Source organism: Sphaerodactylus townsendi, linkage group LG10 (assembly GCF_021028975.2).
Source record: "Sphaerodactylus townsendi isolate TG3544 linkage group LG10, MPM_Stown_v2.3, whole genome shotgun sequence".
NCBI classification, from domain to species: Eukaryota; Metazoa; Chordata; class Lepidosauria; order Squamata; family Sphaerodactylidae; genus Sphaerodactylus; species Sphaerodactylus townsendi.
This window is the reverse complement of record NC_059434.1, coordinates 27,529,060-27,551,834: the sequence shown is the minus strand read 5'-3', so window position 1 is coordinate 27,551,834 and position 22,775 is coordinate 27,529,060. Positions and strand designations below refer to the sequence as shown.

General features: G+C 37.7%; 1 protein-coding gene across 3 annotated transcripts in view; it reads right to left on the bottom strand.

The window, feature by feature from the left end:
* Nucleotides 1–19,031: 19,031 nt before the first annotated feature.
* The window catches only part of MICU3 (mitochondrial calcium uptake family member 3), a 44,909-nt gene continuing 41,165 nt past the window's right edge, over nt 19,032–22,775 (bottom strand). For all 3 annotated transcript variants that reach the window (XM_048509684.1, XM_048509683.1, XM_048509685.1), the window contains 2 exons: nt 21,734–21,807; nt 19,032–20,684 (listed from right to left, as the gene is read on the bottom strand). In XM_048509684.1, the coding sequence (XP_048365641.1) occupies nt 21,739–21,807 (69 nt within the window). In that variant the 3' untranslated portion in view covers nt 19,032–20,684; nt 21,734–21,738. The remainder of the gene's footprint in view (nt 20,685–21,733; nt 21,808–22,775) is intronic.

Sequence of the window (22,775 nt, the reverse complement as noted above, 5' to 3'; positions counted from 1 at the left end):
CTGCCCTCAATCCCCACCCCCACCCCGTTCCGTTTTTGGGTGGAAGGTGCGCCAACGGCGGATCCTGAGAAGGGCAGCTTCTTGATTTACAATACAAGAGGAGGCCCCCGAGACACTTGCTGGTCTCGCTGCCTGGATCCCTGCATAGGCTTTCACTTCAGCAGATGCATTTAGAGGTTTGCAAAGGGAAGCTCCCCTTGATGAACAGGATTGCTGAGCAGTCGCACGCCACACACACAGCAGGACGCTCCCATGTACGCCCGTTAGACTACCTTTAGTGACAGTTCTAGCCTAGCAGCGACGCCCCAAAGATGACCGAGTTAGTTTCACAGTAAACAGGCCCTATAGATGGGTGGCTATCTATCTATCTATCTATCTATCTATCTATCTATCTATCTATCTATCTATCTATCTATCTATCTATCTATCTATCTATCTATCTATCTATCTATCTATCTATCTATCTATCTATCTATCTATCTATCTATCTATCTATCTATCTATCGTCTGTCTGTCTGTCTGTCTGTCTGTCTGTCTATCTATCTTCTATCGTCTATCGTCTATCGTCTGTCTGTCTGTCTGTCTGTCTGTCTGTCTGTCTATCTGTCTATCTATCTATCGTCTATCGTCTATCGTCTGTCTGTCTGTCTGTCTGTCTGTCTGTCTGTCTGTCTGTCTGTCTGTCTGTCTGTCTGTCTATCTATCTATCTATCTATCTATCTTCTATCGTCTATCGTCTATCTGTCTGTCTGTCTGTCTATCTATCTATCTATCTATCTATCGTCTATCGTCTATATCATCTATCATCTATCTATCTATCTATCTATCTATCTATCTATCTATCTATCTATCTATCTATCTATCTATCTATCTATCTATCTATCTATCTATCTATCTATCTATCTATCTATCTATCTATCTATCTATCTATCTATCTATCTATCGTCTGTCTGTCTGTCTGTCTGTCTGTCTGTCTATCATCACACTGGGGGCCATGCCCAGGAGGAGCTACAGAATTTCTTGGAGTCCCATCAAAATATTGCATATGAAGACTAGTCTTTATATCTTATGTTGGCCTAGATAGCTTTAGTAGAGGGCTCACCAGTGTTGGTCAGTTTCCAGCAGCCCAGCAGAAGTAAGACAGGGAGGGAAGAGGCAGACTAAGGGGTGAAGGAAGGAAGGCCAGCACCAAGTTGAAAAGCAGAGTGGGAAAAAGAAGGAGGAGGCTGGCAAATGATAGGTGAGACAGCAGCCCAGGATGCCCAGGCAGGAGCAGCTAAAGTTGCCCAGGCAGGAGCAGGGCAGGAGTATCTGGAAGCTTCATAATTGGTTGCAGAAGGAAGGACAGGGAGCAGCAGTGGAAAGCAGCAAATGAGGCTGGGAGGCCTGGCTGAGTGTTGAATTGCCAGGACAATTATTTTTGATGCTATTAATTAGACATTTTTCACACACACACACACATATGTACAAAGGAAAGGAAAGCTTATGGTTAAGTAAAATTCATCTTGAGCTATTTTATGGGGACAACAGTTTATAAAGGGAATAACTATAATAACTCAGGAATAACTACTATACTCAGGAATAACTACTATTAAATACAAAGCCTATTTGTTTGTTTTTTAACTTTTGATTTATTAATTCTTTCAATAAAAGGTCTCTCAGAAGCCCTGGCTGTAAACTTTGGTATCTGGGACTTGGATGATCCAACATGAGATAGGTGGACTCCATGAGAGAGTTGCCCCCCCAGTTTTGGGGTCCCCAATATTATTGGGACTTATGGGTCCTTAATGTCATCAGGACCCACTACCTCTCCCTCCTCCTTTTAGGAGGATTAGGTCTAGGTGGGGTGCCATCTTAGGATATAACAACTGCTGTTTTTATTATAATTATGGAAGTTTGATTACAATGATTTTATGTGGTTTTATGTTGTACACCGCCCAGAGCCCTTCGAGGATGGGGCGGTATATTAAATATAATAATAATAATAATAATAATAATAATAATAATAATAATAATAATAATAATAATAATAATAATAATAATAATAATAATAATAATAATAATAATAATCCCCCCACCGGGTGCCGCCTTGTCGTTGGCGGGGGGCTTAACTGCTTCTGTGATGTTGAGAGCTGTGCTGGTGGTAGTGCAAACTACCGGCAGGTTCAACCATGCCAGAGTGGTCTCAATTGAGGAGAAGGACTAAGTGCACCCTAAACCCATTAAAATATGGTGAAACAAACTCAAAAGAAGTCTATACTGGCTCGGTCGAAATTAAGCCCAGGATAATAAGCTGACCGGCGTAAGGGTGCTGGTGAACCTGGGCATCCGGTCGACAAGTGGGCTAGCAGGAACCAGGGACTCCATTGCTACGAGCAACAACCAGGGCATGGGCCTGCAAGAGCAACTGGAAGCAAAACAACAACTACCAAAGCGGCAGAAATTTTCAATGTCAGAGGAATCGAACTCTGTCATGAACTGCTACTCATAAATCGGAACCCCAAAAGCGTGGCTACCAAAACGGATGTACCGGCACCTTTGTGGAAACTTTCGAATATCCAGATTCAACTTGTAACTGAACTGAGACTTGCTGACCAGAGGCTTATTCATAACCATAGGAACAAGGTGTTCTGAAGTAGAAGTCAACTTGAAGAAATACTGAAAAATCATGAAACAGTAGAACAGGCAACTGTGGAGACAATTGTAGGAGTTCTAACAATATCTGAGTCCACTGAACATTTTGAGCCAGAAGAAAATGCAGAAATTTTGCATGAAAAAACCTGTGGCCATTTTTTCGCATACATCTGGCACATTGGACCATGGAAGGCAACAAGAACTTAAAGGAGAAAATTTTGACCTATGCTGCATCAAAGGAAGAAAGGCAAAAGACTGCCAACATTGGCAAAATAACAATAACAGTACCAAGAAAAACATCTGGCACCTCTAATGGAAGATGTGAATCGCTAGTAAAATTTCGCAGCAGAATCCATCCAGATAACATCAATTGAAGAAACTAATCAGCTTGCATACAGTACAGCAGTGATTGTAACACAAGAATTGGGGATACAAAAACTGAAGCCCGCAAGAAAATGACTGGAAACCAAAATGGAAAATCAGGTTGGAGGTAAAAAAATCAAGAACCTACGATCAGATGCAAGCAATCTGAAGAACATGAAGGAACAAAAACTGAAAAATGTCAAAATAAAGAATAACCTGATTAAAAAATACTGGCTGAAGACAGGAAAAAATTGAAGAAGCACTTGAAATTGTGAAACAACAGATCAAGCAGCAACAGCCAGAAAATTGAGCCGATATGAAGCTAGAGTCATCCATAGGGAAGTACAAACAAAATCAACTTTTTCAATCTGGATCATCAAAGGCGTTCTCTTACTCAGAGTCTGAATCCAGCAGGCAAAGCTGTGCAGAAATGAAAAACCAGAAAAAACAGCTACAAATACATTCTGGAAAGATTTGTGGGAAACAGAAAAAGCTGCTACAACAAAAAATGCTGGTGGATAAAAAGACTTTGAAAAGAAATTTCGCCAAAGAACAAGATGAGAAACTTGGACAATAAATAAATACAGAAATAAATCAGTAAAAGAGTGAAGAAAGTCAAAAATTGGACATCACCTGGCAATGATCAGTTGCATGGATTTTGGCCTCAACATATCTGACCTTCAGCTCTGCACCTCAAAAAATGGCCGAACAATTCAAATGAAATGCTGCAAACTGGAAACATCAGTGAATGGATTAGTAACTGGAAAACATATTTGATACAGAAAGATTCAGCAAAAGGACAATACCAGGAAACTACCAGGCCAATAACCTGGTTTGCCTACAAATGTTCAAACTGCTGACAGGCATAATTGCTGAGCAAATCCAAGATTACTTGAGCAAATAACATCTTGCCAGTGCAGAACAAAAGGTAATAAAGAAGAAGTAGGGGCACCAAAGATCAGCTTCTGATTGATAAAATGATACTCGAGAACTGCAAAACCGCGAAACAAACCTGTATACAACGCGGATTGATTACAAAAAAAGCATTCGACTCCTTAACCGCCACACAGCGTTGGATCATCAAATGTCTGATGTCATTGGGGTTTGTGGAAAATATTAGCAAGTTTACTCAAAATGCAATGAAACAATGGAAAACTGGAGTTGTTCAAGCAACCTAAAGCTACTGGAACTGTCAACATCAAGAGAGGAATTTTTCCAGGGTGACTCACTGTCACCATTGTTGGTTCACTTCATTGCAATGATCCCACTCGTCACCAAATTCTAGCAAAAAAACAAACCTGGGCTATCAAACTGCAAAGAATTCACCAAAAATTTCCCAATTGCTGTAGCATGGATGATCTAAAGTTTTTATGGGAAAATCAGAAATCTGAAATTACAGTCACTGACCAAACACAGTCAGAATCTTCAGCAAAATGACATTAGTATGGAGTTCGGCTTGGACAAATGCTTCACAGTGGCATTGAAGAAAGGGAAAATTACTGGACAGTAAGGGCATAGAGATGCCTAATGGAAAAAAAACCATAAAGTGCAATCAACCTGAAATCCTATAAATACCTGGGAATACTTTACAGCTGGACAACATCAAGCATGGACATGTGAAAAAATGTGGTCAGCAGAGCAATATGTCCAAAGGGTCAGAAAATTTTGAAGAGCAAATTAAACGCATGGGAATAATGATCGGGCTATCAAACACTCAAAGGCACATATCGTTATCAGATAGCCAATTGGCTGGAATTGTGAACTGGACGCAAGCAGAGCTGGATGATCTGGACAGAAAAACAAGAAAAACTGGATGACAATCCACTACTCATTACACCCATCGAGTGATGTTGACAGACTTACCTACCCAGAAAATCAGGAGGTAGAGGGCTTCTGCAAGTGAAACAAACGGTGGAAGCAAGAAGAGAGAAACATGCACTGGCAGATTATGCGAAAACAGTGAAGAACCAACATTGATGGAAGTCCAACAGCAGAAAACTGCTCAAAGTGCAAAAAAGCACAAAGAGTGCAAATACCGGTGAAAATACACCTGCAAAGCAGTAAGAGAAAAAAACTGGTGCAAAAGAAGGCTCTCCATGGACAGTTCCTAGAAAACATTGAGGACAAAATTGGACAAGGAAAAAAAACCTGGTTGTGGCTCACAAATGGAACTTTGAAAAAGGAGATCTGAGAGCCTTTGGATTTCTTTGCAGCCCAAGAACAAGCTATAATTCTCGAACCAAACACCATCAAAGCCAGAATTGAAAAGCCAACTACAGATCCTAAGTGCAGACTCTGCAAAGGAAGCAGACTAAAACAATAGATCACACATACTTAGCTGCTGCAAGAAGATCGCGCAGAGACGGATTCACAAGCAGAGGCATAATACCAGTTGCTCAGATGATTCACTGAACTCCTGTGCCACAACTACCATCTGCCTGTGAGCGCAAAAGAAACTGGTGGAATCACAAACCTAAAAAAGGGTCACTGAAAAATGAACTACGTTAAAACTACTCTGGGACTTCTGGAATTCAGACTGACAAAAGGTGTTTGGAACACAATACTCCCTGGACCTCACGCATTGTGGGAAAAAAAAGAAAGCGTGGATAGTTGATGTTGCAATTCCTGGTGACAGCAGGATTGATGAGAGAAGCAACTGGAAAAACTTACACGATAATGAGTTTAGGATTTAAGGATTGAACTACAAAGACTCTGGCACAAAACCAGTACACAGGTGGTCCCAGTGGTGATCGCAATTCACTGGGTGCAGTGCCTAAAGATCTTGAACGGCACTCTAAAAAAACAATTGGCGCCTGGACAAAAATCACCATATGTCAGCTGCAAAAGGCCACCCTACTCGGCTTCTGCACGCATTATTTATTCGCATACATCACACAGTCCTAGATGCTTCGGGAAGGTCTCCGACGCAGATGTAATAATACAAAAATCCGCTTGCATATTGATCGTGTTTGCTGTGTATAACTGTTTTATTATAATAATAATAATAATAATAATAATAATAATAATAATAATAATAATAATAATAATAATAATAATAATAATAATAATAATAAAAGGAAGTCACGGCCCTCAGTTTCCAAGACCTGAGGAAGTCCTAGAGAGCTTTTTGATTGGCTGATTTTAAAAAACATTTTGTCAATGTTATGATGATAGTATTTTAATTTTTTTCTCATCCAAATTTTAAATTGCTTTTAAATTATGTTGGAAAAGCTGCTGTAGCGAGAGCAGGTCAATAAACTGAAATCTCCAATACTGTTAAGTGACTGATTAGTTCACTGTTAATAGAAGTTCCCAAGGGAGCAATACAGTTGCCAGGGATTGATGGGATTACCCATGGGAGTGCAGAGACAAGGACGATATGCATCCCTTCGACAGGCTTGTTCACTTATTTATGATTGATCAGGCAAACAGCACTCCAAGTTTCTATCTCTGCATAGCACTGAATTCTGGTGGAAATTTGAATTTTTCAGTAAATACACCACCAGAGCTCCAGTCAGACCAGTGTACAGCATTTTGAGAAAGTGTTGTCACCACCTGTATTTTTGTCTCAGTCATTTTTAGGTTTTTGGCTAGTAAGTCATCAACATAATAGATTTGAATGTGGTATTTATTTTCCTATGTTATTGATTAGTCAACCTTGTCATAATGAAACTCATGTTTTAACTATACAAGTGTTATTAATGTTACAACTCAGCGAATATTACTATTTCTAGGTTATATGAGGATTTAAAATTTCTCTTATTTTTTTAAAAATAAAACTATTTTTATGAAAAAATGTGAATAGAAAAAATGTAAGTATACTTTTGGTAAAAAATTTTAAAATAGACAAACCTTTATAAAGAAAACTAACTGACTTTTGACAAGGAAAGTTTAGCTTAGATCATTGTTTTCACCCACTTAGCTAATAAGTATAGTGGAAAGCTTGGTTCCAAATTGTATACAGCTTTTCTAGATTGCAAGGGAGCATTTGACTCCATTCCCAGAGACCTTCTTTGGGATAAACTAGCCAAGATGAACATGGACAGGAGGTTGTTACTCCTAATTAGGAAGTTGTATTCTCAAACAAGATGCCAAGTTAAACATACTTCAACAGGGAATTTAACATCTAAAAACTAACAAAGGAGTGAAGCAAGGCTGTATTTAAGTGCCTCATTTTAATCTCTTTATGAATGATTTGTCTAGACACTGCTGTGTGTTGATTGACACAGTCCTAAACCTGGCTGCTCACTCCACCTACTAATATTTCTATATGCAGATGATGCTGTTTTACAGCCCCATCCAAAGGGGGTGAGTGAATCTGCCAGTGGGAACGGCATGGCACTGGTGTACTCAGACTTAAGTACCTCAGTGTCCCTTCCGGCTGCTGCCACTGGCATGCAGGGTAGGGAACCTGGTGCCATGCTCTAGCGGAGGAGCTCAATTCCTCTTGGACTATCATTGCCCCAGTTATGCCGGCAGCCTGGATTTAGGACTTCAGATGGTGTAAGTCTATTAACTCCAATGGGGACTTCCCAGCAAGAGGGAGGCTTTTTTGCATTTCAAGCCTCCCACACTGCCAGGAAGTCTCCATGAGTGCCTGACCTGTCGGATGAAGCTGTTAGGGTTGTTACTTTCTTGTTCACAAACTGGCCTGAAACGCCTGCTTTATTGATGCCTAGATTATAGTAAGAATAACAAGTTCACTTTAAACTGTGAAAAATCCAAAGTTCTAGTTTTTTTTTAAATCAAATTTTGGTTACAATCAAATTGGTTACAATCAAATTTTGGTTGCCCTAATTGTTTAGCATCTAAGAAATCCACAATAGCGAAGGATTTTTATGCTTACTAGGTTTAATGTTCTAACCTCTGAGTTGCTTGAAGGGAGATATTGTAAAATCCTCTACCTAAATAGGTTTTGTCCTTGCATGCAGGAGTATGTTGAGTTTATTTCTCATGTTTTGTTTTATTGCACACTTTATGAAGATATTCATGTTAAAGAATGAGAAAGAATGGAGAAAGAATGAGTTTTCTGATAATCATAAATTATTGTTTTCATTAAATAGTCAGAATTCAGTCCTAACTAACAAGGTTGCAAATGTTTTACAGTAGGTTTTAAGGCTACAGGAGCTTAACTTCCAAGTTCAAATTTTGCATCACCATTGGGTTTAAAATTTGTATCTCTTTTATTGGCTATTATGTGTATTCTTTGCTTATACTAATAAAGGACTGATTTGACGGACTTCTTTATAAAGAAAATGTCTTTATTCATGATTCCATTAATAAAAATCAATAACATATTTAAAGGAGGCAATACATTAAAATCATCTTTATTCCTTTTTTATCATTTAGGAATACATATTAATTGGCAGACAATCTGACTTAAAGTGGTTCCAGTAATATCAGAATATGATCTGCCTCAGAAATCATAAACAATGCCCTTAACATTTGCAAGTGATAGTTACATAAGAAAAAGTGGTTTAAGATTCTAGTACATAAATATAGTGCAAAATATATACATACACACACACACACAGATTCAAAATAATAATACATAGGTTAATAATAATCTTAAACTATGCAGATAACAATAGGATTCTATTTTGAGGGTCAGAATTGTATAGGTAATGTAATAAAGGATCCCATACTTTATAAAAAGGATCAAGGCATTTTTTGTGTATTAAACTTGTCAGTTTGTCTGCTGTTCTGTAATCTTGAACCTTTAACAACCATTCATCATATGATGGATCTTTATTTCTTTATGTTCAAGCCATTATTTTTCTTAATTTTTTTCGGGGGGGGGGGAAGTTTTTTTGGGGGGGGGTCTTCCAGGAACCTATACTTTCCTGGAAGTAATGACATTAACCATTGGTAAAATACCTTTATTTTTAAATGTCTGCAATATGTGGATGCACTTTAGTAAAATGTGACTGCATATTGCATCATAAAAGTTCAATTAAGACAGTCTTAGTGCAATTATAATATATATTTTTTACTATGTGCTTGATTTTGAGAAAATTGGCAGATACATTTGTTAATCCTACAAAGGTATCAAAAGCTGACAACATTTTATTTCTTTCAACAGCAGCATTTATGCTTAGTATAAAATAAACAAAGATTATTGTTACGATTGCAAAGATAAACAGATTTAAATTTGGCATCTTTGCAGGAATCTTAAATCGCTACATTTAGTAATGTGGAGTTGATTTCTTTGCTTGGGGAGAAGTTGAATGGCTGAGCTAAAACCCCATTTCACCAAACAGGATGCTATAAATGCAACATGGAGCTTCTTAAACACAGCAGGATGTGTGTGTGTTGTGTGTTGTCAAATTGCTCTGACTTATGACCTTAATAAGATTGACCTCATTTCCTTAAAACTGCAAAATGGTTTAATTGAACTTTGCATGTGGTTTTGATAAATGAGCAATGCCTGATATCTTTTGAGTTTAATCCTGAGCAAAGCATTTGCATCTTCCAAAAAACTCCACAACAATTACCTTTTGATAATCAGCAAACTTTAGTATGAAGCAGCAAGTGTTCAGTTTTCATCATTCTTAACTCAGAACACCCAGAATAATTGATCACTGAGGCTATAATTTTATTTACTGCGGAATGACAGTGTGTAGTGTCTTGGTCACTGATGTTTTCTGCAAGCTGATGTTGGTGTTAGACCAATGACAGTAGAATGTGATTTTAAGCACAGTTTTTTTCAAATGAACAACACACCCATGACCTGTCATTGATGGTGCTTGATCAGTTGCACAAGTGAGTATGTTAGTAAGTGGAATTTCCTGATCTTTGAAGAAGTGCTCAGCAACACAAAATACTTCTGACTGCTGTTAAATAACTTTAAACAAGACACTGGGAAACTGGTATCACTTCAGCAAGTTCATCCATCACTTTAAGAATTTATCATACAATGAAGTAGTGACTATATTCTATAGAATAGAATATTCAGATAATTCACTGGACTTAAAGAAATTGACTCCAGATTACTAAAAGTGGCAATTTAAGACTTCTGCTAGATGACTTTAAACTGAGCACTGCAGAGGAACTAGGTATGCTTCCAGCAGGGTCACATCCACTTCCTTTATATAAAGAATTTATCATACAGTGAAGTAGTTACTAAATGTGGTATTTAGGATTCTTGCCAAATTACTATCAGGCATTGAAAAGATGGAATCACTGGATCAAATTTATCAGTTTTGTTGAATAAATTAAAGTAAATTTTTAATTTAATTTTGAATAAATGTGGAATTAATTGGTATTGTTTTGAAATTTATTGTTATAATCTGTCATTTTGCAGGGTCATCTATGTCCCCCAGGAACATCATTTTATGGAGGTTGGTGGTGGGAGGAGGCAGGAAAGTTCCATTCTGCCATTGTAAATGTTAGTCTGGATCCAACCCAGTTAATCATTTACAGCAGGGGTCTTCAAACTATGGCCCTCCAGATGTTCATGGACTATAATTCCCATCAGCCCCTGCCAGCATGGCCAAGTGGCAGGGCTGATGGGAATTGTAGTCCATGAACATCTCGAGGGCCATAGTTTGAGGACCCCTGATTTACAGTAATAGAAATTTTGTTGCACATTGTTAGGTGTCATAATAATTCATTACAATTGAACATAATTTAATTATTTGTGGTCCTAGGGTTTTGAAAATATTGACTTACACTCCAGGAAAAGTAAGTATGAATTATAAGTTATTTGAGGGCATCAGACTGATATATGTTTGCATTTATTGTTTACATTTGCATTTATTGTTTACAAGAATAGGCTTGATAAAGCCTGGCCAAAATAACAAACAATCTGGAGGTGTTATTACCTATTATATATTTTCTTTGTAAATGCAGTTGGCCTGTTATATACTTTTGCCTATTGTATATTTTCTTTGTAAAGGCAGTTGGCCTAAACCACATTTTTTCTTATATATATTCAATCATTGTGAAGGCATCTGTATATGCCTGATATTTTACACTGTACTCCAGTGAGTAAAGAGAAGAAGTTTTGAATTTGCAGGGTTTTTCAACCTCTAGCTTTTAGGTGGAGAGTGGTGGGATTGTCACATTGTTAGATGTCATAATAATTCATTATAATTAAAATAATTTAATTATTTCATTAAAACTAGTTTTGTTTATGACATTTGTATCTATAAAGTATTTTTATTTGAAATACAGTTAATGCCTCCAAATACATCATTGTTATGTTACAGCTATGCTCAGATGCTTAAAATTACACCAATGTTATTGCCTTACTAGCAGTGATATTGGGTCATAAAGATACTATAGCTGCTACAAGTCTCCCTGTTATTTTACATAATAATATGCTAGATAATATTTGATAGAACCATGTCATAAGTAACCCTGTGGCATACAAACCACTAAAATATACTGAACTGATGAAGTGACAAGAAGAATTTGAAGAAGCTAGAGATAAGATTTAAAGCATTTTTATGGAGCTATTAAAATGTGAAGGTAAGAAGGTTGACACACCTGCAATTTTTCTGTTCACTGTAACCCAGTTATCCATAATTAAACTATGAATAATATCCTTTCCAATTCTTTTCCTGCTTCATTTTCCCTCATTTTTCTTCTTGCTCATATTTATCAGGATGAAGATGACCCATTTCACATAGGCTATTGACGCACTTGTGGTTTCCTTCACTATGAGCGTACATTCCCTTCAGGTTTGATTCTCAACTACCTACAGATTTTCCCCTCTTTGGAATGCACCGTGCTGTCAGACCAGAGAATCCCAAGTAGTTTCCAAAACCTCTCAATGTTTGTTTATAATCACAAGGTCAGGTTCTTAATTGTGAGATCTACTATTTGGTCTGTTAATGATTTGAAAAAAATGTTTTTATAGAATAGAATAGCCTTTAATTTTTATAGAATAGAATAGCCTTTAATTTTTTTTTGTTTTATGTCTTATGGTTGTGAGCCAATAAATGAACCTGAAAGAGTTTAGCATGTGGGATAGAAATGTGTGCATCCAAAAGAGGGTGCATCTACCACCAAGAAGGGACTCTGTAATATTTTTCCTTTGTTTGAGGTGTCCAAGGGTAGGGGGCTTAGGTTTCCTCTGATGAGTCGTTCTACTAGGATGCCACTCAGTACAGATGCAGGTAGGCTTGTGGCAACTTAATTTTATTAAAGAAATGTCTAGTGACATGTGTATAATGGGCTGTCAAATCACAACTCCATAGGATTTTCAATGCAAGATACACTGTTAATTAAAAAAAACCCTCAACAATATTCTGATCCAATGTAGAATTCAATAATTAGATTGAGGGGACAGCAGTGTTGGCAGTGGTAGCCATTTGATGTCACTGAGTGGATAATTAATTTTCACTAATTCTTTACCCAGTGTTCTAGAAGAGTTTTGCTGCAACATTTATACTAATAGTAAGCATCACTTAATAATTCTAATTCTTAATTCTATAATCTATGAAGCACAAACTGATTTTATTATGAAATTATCTTCTATGCACCAGTAATCAACTTACATTTGCAATAAGATCTCTAGTGCCTCTTCCTTTTCTCAATCTAGCTTGAACTTCAGGCATTCCTCATTCCATATATAGTAAAAGCCTTTGTGGTAAGATTGTGAGCATAATTTTACTTGCGTGAGAAATTAATTCGATGGTCAAATAGTTGCTGCAATCTTTGCATCTGAATCTTGTTGGAAATTATTAAATCAATATGGATTCTTTCAGTTTTTTGGGCAATAATTAAACGATAAATAATAAGGCTGCCAAGGCACAAGGCAGAATGGGGGTGTACGTACATGGTTGGATTAGGTTAAGATTCAGTACTCAAAATCTCATCCATGCCATACTAGGAAAAATCGTGGATTGAAAAAAAAATCTATTAAACCTAATATTTGAGATTTATTGTATTCCAAATGATGACTGCAGCAGTGTAATTCTAAACACTGTAATCCTAAACAGCACCACAGCCTTCTTAATCTGTTGAATTCAATTAATTTAGATTATTCCTATGGAGACCAATGGAGGTAGAAGAAGAAGAAGAGTTTGGATTTATATCCCCCCTTTCTCTCCTGTAGGAGACTCAAAGGGGCTTACAGTATCCTTTGCCTCCACCCACCCCCCACAACAAACACCCTGTGAGGTAGGTGGGGCTGAGAGGGCTCCGAGAAGCTTGACTAGCCCAATGTCACCCAGCTGGCGTGCGTGGGAGTGCACAGGCTAATCTGAATTCCCCAGATAAGCCTCCACAGCTCAGGCGGCAGAGCGGAGAATCAAACCCGGTTCCTCCAGATTAGATACACGAGCTCTTAACCTCCTACGCCACTGCTGCTAACCTCCTACACCACTGCTGCATTTAACTTTCATGTAAGGCAATTACTTTTCAAATGGAAGGCCCATGATACTGCTGAAGTTTAGCAGTTATAGGTCTATTCCCTACTTGGAACAGACACCTACTGATAATACTGAGTATACTCCTTTTGGGTCTATGCTAAACAAATACTTTCTGTATAATTGAACTGATAAAATCTTCATTGTCTTCTTCACATATCTCATTACTAGGCAAGACTTCGTTGTAAATTAGGTATCTTTGTTTATGTGACGAATAATGCCGCTTGCCTTGAACCACTTCTAGGAAAACATGCTCACCTAGCTCAAAGGGCGTGGTAGGCTGTCAATAAAACAGGATTGCACTTACCTGTAAATATAGTTCATGGCATATCTTCTGTGCAGGTACACAGCTGGACTGAGAGGGAACCTCCACCCCATGCTTGTGCAACAGAATTTCTCATTGTATGCTGTGAGGGAGAGGCACCAACTTCCCACAGTTCTAGGAGAGAACTTGTAGGAGACCATTCCCTGTCTGTTGGGTGTAGACAATTGGAGATGACAAGATAAAAGAGAATGTCCCCATTACAGAATGATTGCACCACTTAGCTAGAAAATGTACTTGTACCATCCTAATTAGGAATTGCACAGAAGACCAAGGATGAAGCATGCATTTTAAAAAAAGGTTCTATTTTCTCCCTCTTTCCCAATATGTTACAGCCCCATATAGAAATTACATTATAGCTTCATATAAAATATTTTTAAAAAGGATTATTGTGTAAATATGAATATTAGCAACAATTAATATGCTATAATGTGTTTGATAATAACTATAGTTCATATTTGCAATATTCAAAACAATATTGGGAAAAGTTTAATATGATATCCAGTTATGTTGGCAGTCCTAGATGAAGATACATGGAATCCTGCAATTTGCAGTCTCTAAAATATTGGGTGCATTTTTTGGTTGTAGGCTAGATATTAAAGTTTCTTAAATATACTGACTAGTACATTTTTGTATGATAACCAAACTATATGTGATGCATTTTGTTTTTAACCAGTAAAATGATTTCAGATTTGATAAGAAAGTATGTATGGCTTATATTTTCAATTTTTCCCCAATATTTATGTTTTTCTCCTAGAAAAAATTCTCAGGAAAAAATGGAATTTTTTCCCATGGCTTCAACATTTTCAGACATGTTAAGTTCTATGTTATGTCGCCAACTATGAGTGAATTTGTAGGGACTTTTTCTTTTAAACCATTTTTGTTGTAAGATTTCCTGCTTTTTTTTTTTTTTAAAGGTCATTAATCTAGAAGTCCAGAGTGATGTAGAAATTCAGAGTAATTCCTCCTGGGAAGTAGATTGGCCTAAAGAGCACAAGCATCCACCTTTGTTATTCTTTAAAACCTTAAAATGTAGTGCATTGAGACCACCTAGTGGTAGCCGAAGATATTGCTTGTTTGTAATTGGTGGTGGAAAGAGCTTTCAAGTTGCAGTTGACTTATGATGACCGCATAGGGTTTTCAAAGCAAGGTGATTTATCACTGCCTGCCTCTATGTAGCAACTCTGGATTCCCTTGGTGATATGCCATTACGAGGGCTGACTCTGCGTAGCCTCTGGGATCTGAAGAGATTAGGCTAGCCTAGGCAGTCCAGGTGAGGCTTTCTGAGATTGCAGTACCACGATAAGTCACAAAGATGCCATGTCTGTCTTAATTTTATTTTATCTTCGTAGGAAAAGCGGAAAGGAAGTGTTTCACTAAGGCCCCTTTCGCACATGCAGAATAATGCACTTTCAATCCACTTTCACAATTGTTTGCAAGTATATTTTGCTATTCTGCACAGTAAAATCCAGCTGCAAAGTCCATTGAAAGTGGATTGAAAGTGGATTATTCTGCATGTGCGGAAGGGGCCTAAGGGGAGCAATCTAGACATCAAAGGGTTAATGTCAGAGCAGTAGAGAAAGGATGGCCATTGCCTTGATTCTTCTATTTCTAGTCAAATCCTCCTCTAAAGTCTGAGGTTAAGAGACAGTCAAAGTACTTCACTTCCATCCCCTGCTCTTGATGTCCCTTGATTCAGTCTATCCAGTGGTGGGATTTAAAATTGTGCCTCCCCCCGCCCCCCAGTTTAAATGCAAAATACTGGGTTTTTTAAAACGCGGGCATGGAGCTGCGGGCCAAGCATTTTAGGGTGAAAAACGCACAACTGAAGAGCTGGGAGGATGCCCAGACAGCTGGGGGAAACTTGGGAGTCCAGGAAAGGCCGCCAAAAGCTACAACCCAACCCCCGAGCAGGGTGCATAACTCCTCCTTCCCCAAATGGCTGCTTACCTTAATAGGCAGGAACCAGGTCAAAAATCACCTCGTGTTCTTAGCAAGCTCTGACGGTCTGGGGGCAAACGCGCCTACTTTCCCGTTAGCGCAGGCGCAGACCCACTCGTCTGCTCCTGTGCCTCTGTATGCCTGCCTTCATTAACAACCGGTTCGGCGAGCTAAGGAAAATGTAACAACAAATCCCACCAAACCGTTGCGAACTGTCTGGATCCCACCTCTGAGTCTATCCAATTTGTCTTCTTTCTAGAGCGCCCAATTGAATTCTCAGAAGTGGCTTAGTAAGAATGTCTGCAATCATTTCTCCTGTTGGACAGTACATCAGCTTGATAACTTCTTCTCTGTGCAACTTTCTTGCTTGATGATACTTTATGTCAATGTGCTTGGTGCACATATTTATATATTTTTTTTGCTTAGACAGGGATATATACAGCTCTGATTATTCTTATGTCCTTCTATCTGTCCCCTCAGTGTCATGATATGTGCTGTCATCAGTAGATCATCTTTAGACCATAACCTAGGCAGCAGGGGGCTGAGTCAGCAAAAAGGGAGTAAAGTGACAGCTGGCAACATCAGCCACACTGGATCAAACCAGTTTCAGATGACCTTTAAGGTGATTGGTTCATCGTTGTATATAAGCACCTGCACTGAACTGAGTTTTTGTTCCTTTGGGAAACTGTTGCCTGGTGAAGCACTTTGTTTGATTGTTCCAGTATCTGTATATAGTATTTTGTACATATTGCAACTGTTTGGTAAAGCCTTCCTTGTGGAAAGAACATCTTGTGGGGAGTGTTTCTTCTTCCTCAGAGGTGGGAGGCTACAATATATGCAGGTATCCACTCTGCGTCTGCTGACACTCAGTTTGGTATCTCTTGACAACTCCTTGCTGCTGATATGTATTCAGCTTCTGTGCTGGATAAAGCTATTGCATTCTATTTCTCACCTGACTGTTAATGGCCCCACCTCCGTGGAAAAATATGTGACCATATCTCTTGTAACACTTCACTCTCAAAGTGAGACACGGCAGAGCATCATCAGTTAGGAAATGAGGCAAGGGCACTCTGTCCACTCTTTTTACACTGGAAAAGCAGCATGGAGGATGGGGGAGGTTTTTTTGAGCTTCAAAATCTCTGCCATCGGCCTGTGCATGCTCAGCAACCCACGTGTGACTGCACAGGGGCCTCTTGATGAACAATACTTGTGGATAAACACAATCCTGTTTTTACTGACATATCCCCAGACCACAAATCAAGTGAATCTCTGGTAGATATGTAAAAAAATGGCAGAAAACCACTCAAGGGAGTGGAGTCAAGGTAGATGTATACACACAAGTGCACGCGAACACATACACAACTCTTCACAAAAACAGACAAAGCAGTCTCTCCCTCTCATGGACATACTAGCTTGTCTTCTCTATCTACTGCCTTCTTCATTCTGTTCAGTACTGCAAGTTTTCACTTTTGTGAAGAAAACTCCACCGTACAAGATCCCATCTGCCAATTGGACATTTGCCAGTTTTCTCTTTATTTTGCCTTCAGCATGGCACCATTTGCCCAACCTTTACTTCCCACTGTGATTTAAAAATTTTGGGACTAATAAGTCTAGTACTAGGAAGCAGAGGACACAGGAAGTTTACCAAAGGAAATATCTTGGAAGATAAATTAAGCATCATCGTTGGAACAACAGAAGGAATATTTATTGTGTTTAAATTGCAATAAAAATTAGGGGTTTTTTCACATTTTAAAAGAAAAACTTGAAAATGATTGTAACAGAAGCAGTTTATAAATGTGGACAATGCAATTATAATCTCAGTAGTATTGTAAAGATGTACTTTTTGGAAAAAATCATAACCTGATTTTGCACACTCTGCATCTATTACTAAAAATATGCATGCAGGCTAAATACCACTGATTCTGCAATTCAAGGGCATACTGGATGTGTAACACACATCATTTATTTTTATTTTATTTTATTTTTTATTTATAATTGTATTTATAAAACCGCCCCATCCCCTAAGGGCTCTGGGCGGTGAACAACAAGAATTATCAACAATATGACAATAACAATATCATTTAAAATCAATAGCATTATTAAATATAGAATATCATCTAAATATCATCTAATCTTCATATTCAATTTCTAGGTACTTATCAATAACTACGCAGAGGTAAAGGTGTCAATCACTTTGTTTTCAGTTCAATTTAAATGTTCTGAAAAAGTATTGTAAAGCTGTTGCAAATTATGGATGTGAACCTATACACCATTATGCAGCAAAGCAGCCTACAAATGCAGTGAGATAGATCCTGGATGCTCTTCTGCTCATGCAAGGCAGCATCCTTTTGCAGTCATCTGGAAAGCTACCCTGGAGTTCCCCCAACTCTCAGGAGACTCCAAGCCAATGCAAAACTGTAGTGCTGTTTCAGTGTTTACAGTGGAAGTTAGCAGTGGAAGTTTACAGTGGAAGTTAGCAGATTCAGAATGTGCACGTTTTTAAACAATTAGGGCTGGATCCCACAGCCATGTGATCAAAGATTCTCTATGCAGAAATGGATATATGTTCTCTTCCCCTATATATGCATTACTTGTGATTGCATTCCATTTCATATAATTTCATATACACCTTTGAAAAAGAGAACAAATCTTGTGCTCAAGCCTACACACTTGGTTGCATATATTCAGTAGAGGCAAGGTGAGCTTCCATTCTGCTACCAGGTAGAGAGATAGACTATGAGAGAGATGAGAGTGAACCAGCCCTTAGAGCACAGGTGGATGTAAGATTATGCTTCATTAATCCATTCAGGAGTTGTCACATCTATTAAATAACTATCCCTTATAAGATATGTATTTTAAAACACAGTTTTGGATGTAGTAGCTTATTGCTTGCAGTTTCCGCATGAATTCTCACTGGTGGGTTTAAATAATTTACCATGCAATCCTAAACATGTTTCGTCAGAAATAAATCCTGAGTTCTATAAGAATTTATTCCTAGCTGCATGTCCAAAGGATTAGTGATGCTAGAGAGTACTGTCAAGTCACAGCTGATTTATGGCTACTCCCATAGTATTTTCAAGGGAAGAGATATTCAAAGGTGGTTTGCCATTGCCCATCTCTACATCACACCACTGTTATTCCTTGAATGTCTCTAGCCGAACTGGGCTGATGTACAAAGGGTCTGCATTATAAAGTCAGGGTACTCTTACTGGCTATGGCTAAATATTAACTATTTCAGCCACTGCATTCCCTTGGCAACACTGACATTAAAAGTAAACTAGGAAGCAATTTTGAAACTGTTCAGTTGTGCATGCTAATTTCCCAAACATAACAGTGCATCTTTCTAAACAGTTCCCTGAATACTATGTCATGCACTACATGGCAAAGGATTTTGCAACAAATTTACTAGTATATCTAAGGAAAATTTAAAAATATGACACATTATGTATTTCTACAACATGGAATGAATAAATAGGCTCAGAAATATTCACATTTCCCTTCTGCAAAACTGTACATAATTAAATCATCAAAAGGCAACAAACTTGAATTACCCGACTGAGTGCAAGTAAAAACAGTTAAGACTATGATCTGTTAAACAAAATTACTAATTTACTTAATTTGATAATGGGAGATACCTGAATGAAACAAAAACAGCTGTGTTGAGGTGTTTTGAAAAATAAGTCAGAGACTTAGCAACATAACATCAACTTTTCTTGTCAATTGCTTAAAACAATAATTTGAGCTATAAGAGCTTCTCAAATTACATTATTTCAAAATCTGGGGTTGGATCCAGACGAAATTTTTCATTCCTGCAAGGCACTTCTGTCAGTGGAACAGAATGGTCCTGCATCCCCTTCTCCCAATGCAGACTACTGATCTCACTGAAATGCTGCTCCTTGGGGATAGGGGCTCTTGGTCTTCATCAGAAAGAAGGAACTGGTGGAAATTAAGCCAACCCTTTCATTAGCATAAAAATCTGTTTTGTATCTAGCCTCTTATAATCCAGCTGCAGAGCTTTCAGCGACAACACTGCTGTTTTCTGCTACATGACAAGCCTATCTCACATTACCTACTGAAGGTATGTTCACATTATAATATCTCATGGAGATAGTTTCCTGATAGCTGTTATTAGAGGCACATTCACTAGTGTAAAATTACATTAAGAATTGACATTTCAAAATAAAATAAATACCATACCATTAAAATACATTCTTAGAACACATTCACATTTTTGTGAACGTTTGGATCTAATACATTTAAAGTGGAATGGCTGGATATGGCCTAGGAAACTAAACATTCACCAGGCTTATCCCCAGTTGGATATACAGATGGATGGTCTGTGGGTAGTTCCTTAAAAATGTAACTGTGTATGCCAAGTCCTTTAAACGAACGAAAGATCTACCAGACCACAGCCACACAGCCCGGAAAACCCACAACAAACAGTTGAATCCGGCCGTGAAGGCCTTCGACAATACATTGAACAAAAGAAAAGGTTAAATTCTACCAGACAGATGTTTGGAAGAAGGAATAAGAGGCTGGCCTTTTTCCTTCCTTGCCAAACTGCTGATAAACAGGACTGAAACCTTTTTTGAAAGGGTTGTATGTAGCAAACTGAGTGGCTCCACACATAATGTTCTGAAATAGGGCAAAAGTGTTCTTTAAATATTACATACGATTGCTTAGAAAAAAAAATTCCAACAGGATGACTCTCCAGGTCACAGTCACTCATCCTAGAAAGGTGAATGAAACTTATAATAGCAGCAAAGCACTTGCAGGATTGCAGCTGAAGATGATAAAATGTTGTACGCTGTTACAGACTGTAGATATGCAGCTTTATTGTTTTCTGCTCTTTCCTCATTCAGCTTTCCCAGGTCAAAAAAATATTAAAAAAATAAAAGGTGCAGCAATGGTGACTTAAGGTGGAATTGTGTTTGAGTTCATCTCAACAGATCTTGATTTCAAAACTGCCTCCAAAGTTTTCTGAAGTGCTCGCTGGTTACAGTCATCACACAAACGTAGTAATCCTTCCAACTGTCCTTAGGATTTTCCTGTCGCCAGAAAGAAAAGCAGGCTTAAATGCATCCATGGAAAAGAAAGAAACATTAAATGATTTACAAGAGGTAGATTTGGGCTGCCATCATCGCCATACATGCTTAGAACAAAAGAAACAATCCAACGTATCAGCGGCCTGTACAGCAGAAGCTAGAAGATCTTTCACCCCTGCACCTTCCTCTCCAAATACACGGGTCATAATTCTAACCAGCAGTTAAAGGGTGACATCTTGGTTCAGTCCACTTCAAGTCAGACTTTTAAAAAATCATGTCTTAATATTTTTGTTTGTTCTTAAACCAAAACTTTATCTTTTTTTAAAAAAACCTTGATTCTTATGGAATCTGAATAGGACAGTTAAATATAGCAAACTTCTGTTTCTCAATCCCCTGCCCATCAAGTAAAGCAGACTAGCAACTAAGAAGCCCATTTCCCATGGCAAGAAAGATTTCTTCCCCAGCAAGTATGTTGCAATGCAAGACTGCAGGATATGTATATGATCAAATTGCATTTTGGTGATATTATTAAAGTGTCTCAATATTCTAAACTTTTCTGAACTTTGTTTCCTGTTTGCAAACTGTTAACTCACTCAAAATAATATATTGTTTTGTCTCAACTACAAGGAAAAACGGTTTCCATGGACAAGCACAAATGCAACAGTCTGCTTTTCTTATTAAAATTAATGACACTCACATGAACATGGTGCTTGGAATTGTAGGGCCTGAGAACATATGATGGTTATATTATCCAGAACAAAGCAAATTCTTTTGGGGAATAAAAGTTAATTTCCTCACATAATATGCTGTGTAAAATGAAAAACCAGCAACATGCAACATGCAAAAGTGGCACTAATTGGAAAAAACGGTACGATCCAAATTTTAATCCCTCTCCCCACATCCTTGTTTTTAATCAGGAAAATTCTAATGGTGTGTTATACATTTTCAGTACCAAACCCATTCAGCACGTTTTTAATTATGCAGTACTCTCCACTGAAAAGCCAAAACGCTCTTACCAGTAACCTTAGAAACACTGCGCAGCAAAAACATACCATTTTTATCTGCTATTGAGTTCTTTCTTCACACAGGATTTGAAAGTAGTGTACTTCTGTATGCTTTTGTAACCCTGAGAAGCAGAAGACAAAGAAGTGTGCATGTGCAAGCAGTGTGAACGCAGCCAGAGGTGAGTGTTAGAAGAGCAACATGGAAATATAACAGACTGAGATGAAATGGCAAATATATATTAGTCACAGAATAGAAAGTTCTGCAGAAAGTTTTGGATTCTAAAATAATTCACCTCTAATGCAACTGTCGACAGGACAATTGCTTTTCAAATTAAGAACAGCAGAGTTTTTACCATGGTAAGAAAGAGAAAAAACCACGCATGTTTTATAACCAAGACATGGAGCCTCCACCTTAAATGAAATTCTACGACAAAATGTTCATTGTTGAATTTCATTCTCCAATCACAGAGTGGCAGGTGAACATCAGATAAAGTGAAGGAAAATTAATTTAAATTCAGGTGACTAATCAGTCACAAAAGTAATATATTTTCAAGGTAGAGATGTACCTTCAGATAAAAGGAATGTATATATATCATGGTAGCCAGGCTATAGATAAACTGATTAAGAATGCATTTTTATTCTCCAGTCGCTACCATGATAATTAGGTCTCCAATTCTATTATGACTGCTTTTTAAAAAATATTTGGAATGCAAGAAAAGAAATTACCACATTTGAAGGAAGATATAAGCCTTAATGGTTCACCAATTCAAAACACTAAAGAAAGGTCATCTGCAATTATTCCTTCTTTAAACATTATAATTATTAACCTAAAATATTAAATCTTCTATTTCAGGTTTGAAAATAAATGCCACCCATAAACATACAGTATTTTTGATAGTAATAGAAGAATGCAGCTTGTAAATTAAGCGCAATAGTAAGTTATCATGAACATTCATTTGCATTGATTACAATTTAATCAATTTCTTGTCTCTAGAGGGCAGTCAGGCAACAGATAAAACCTGTAAAACTGCTGCAGAGGTGACTAACTCAAAAGAGGTTTGAAATAGCAGTTCTGCAGTCCATAAACTGT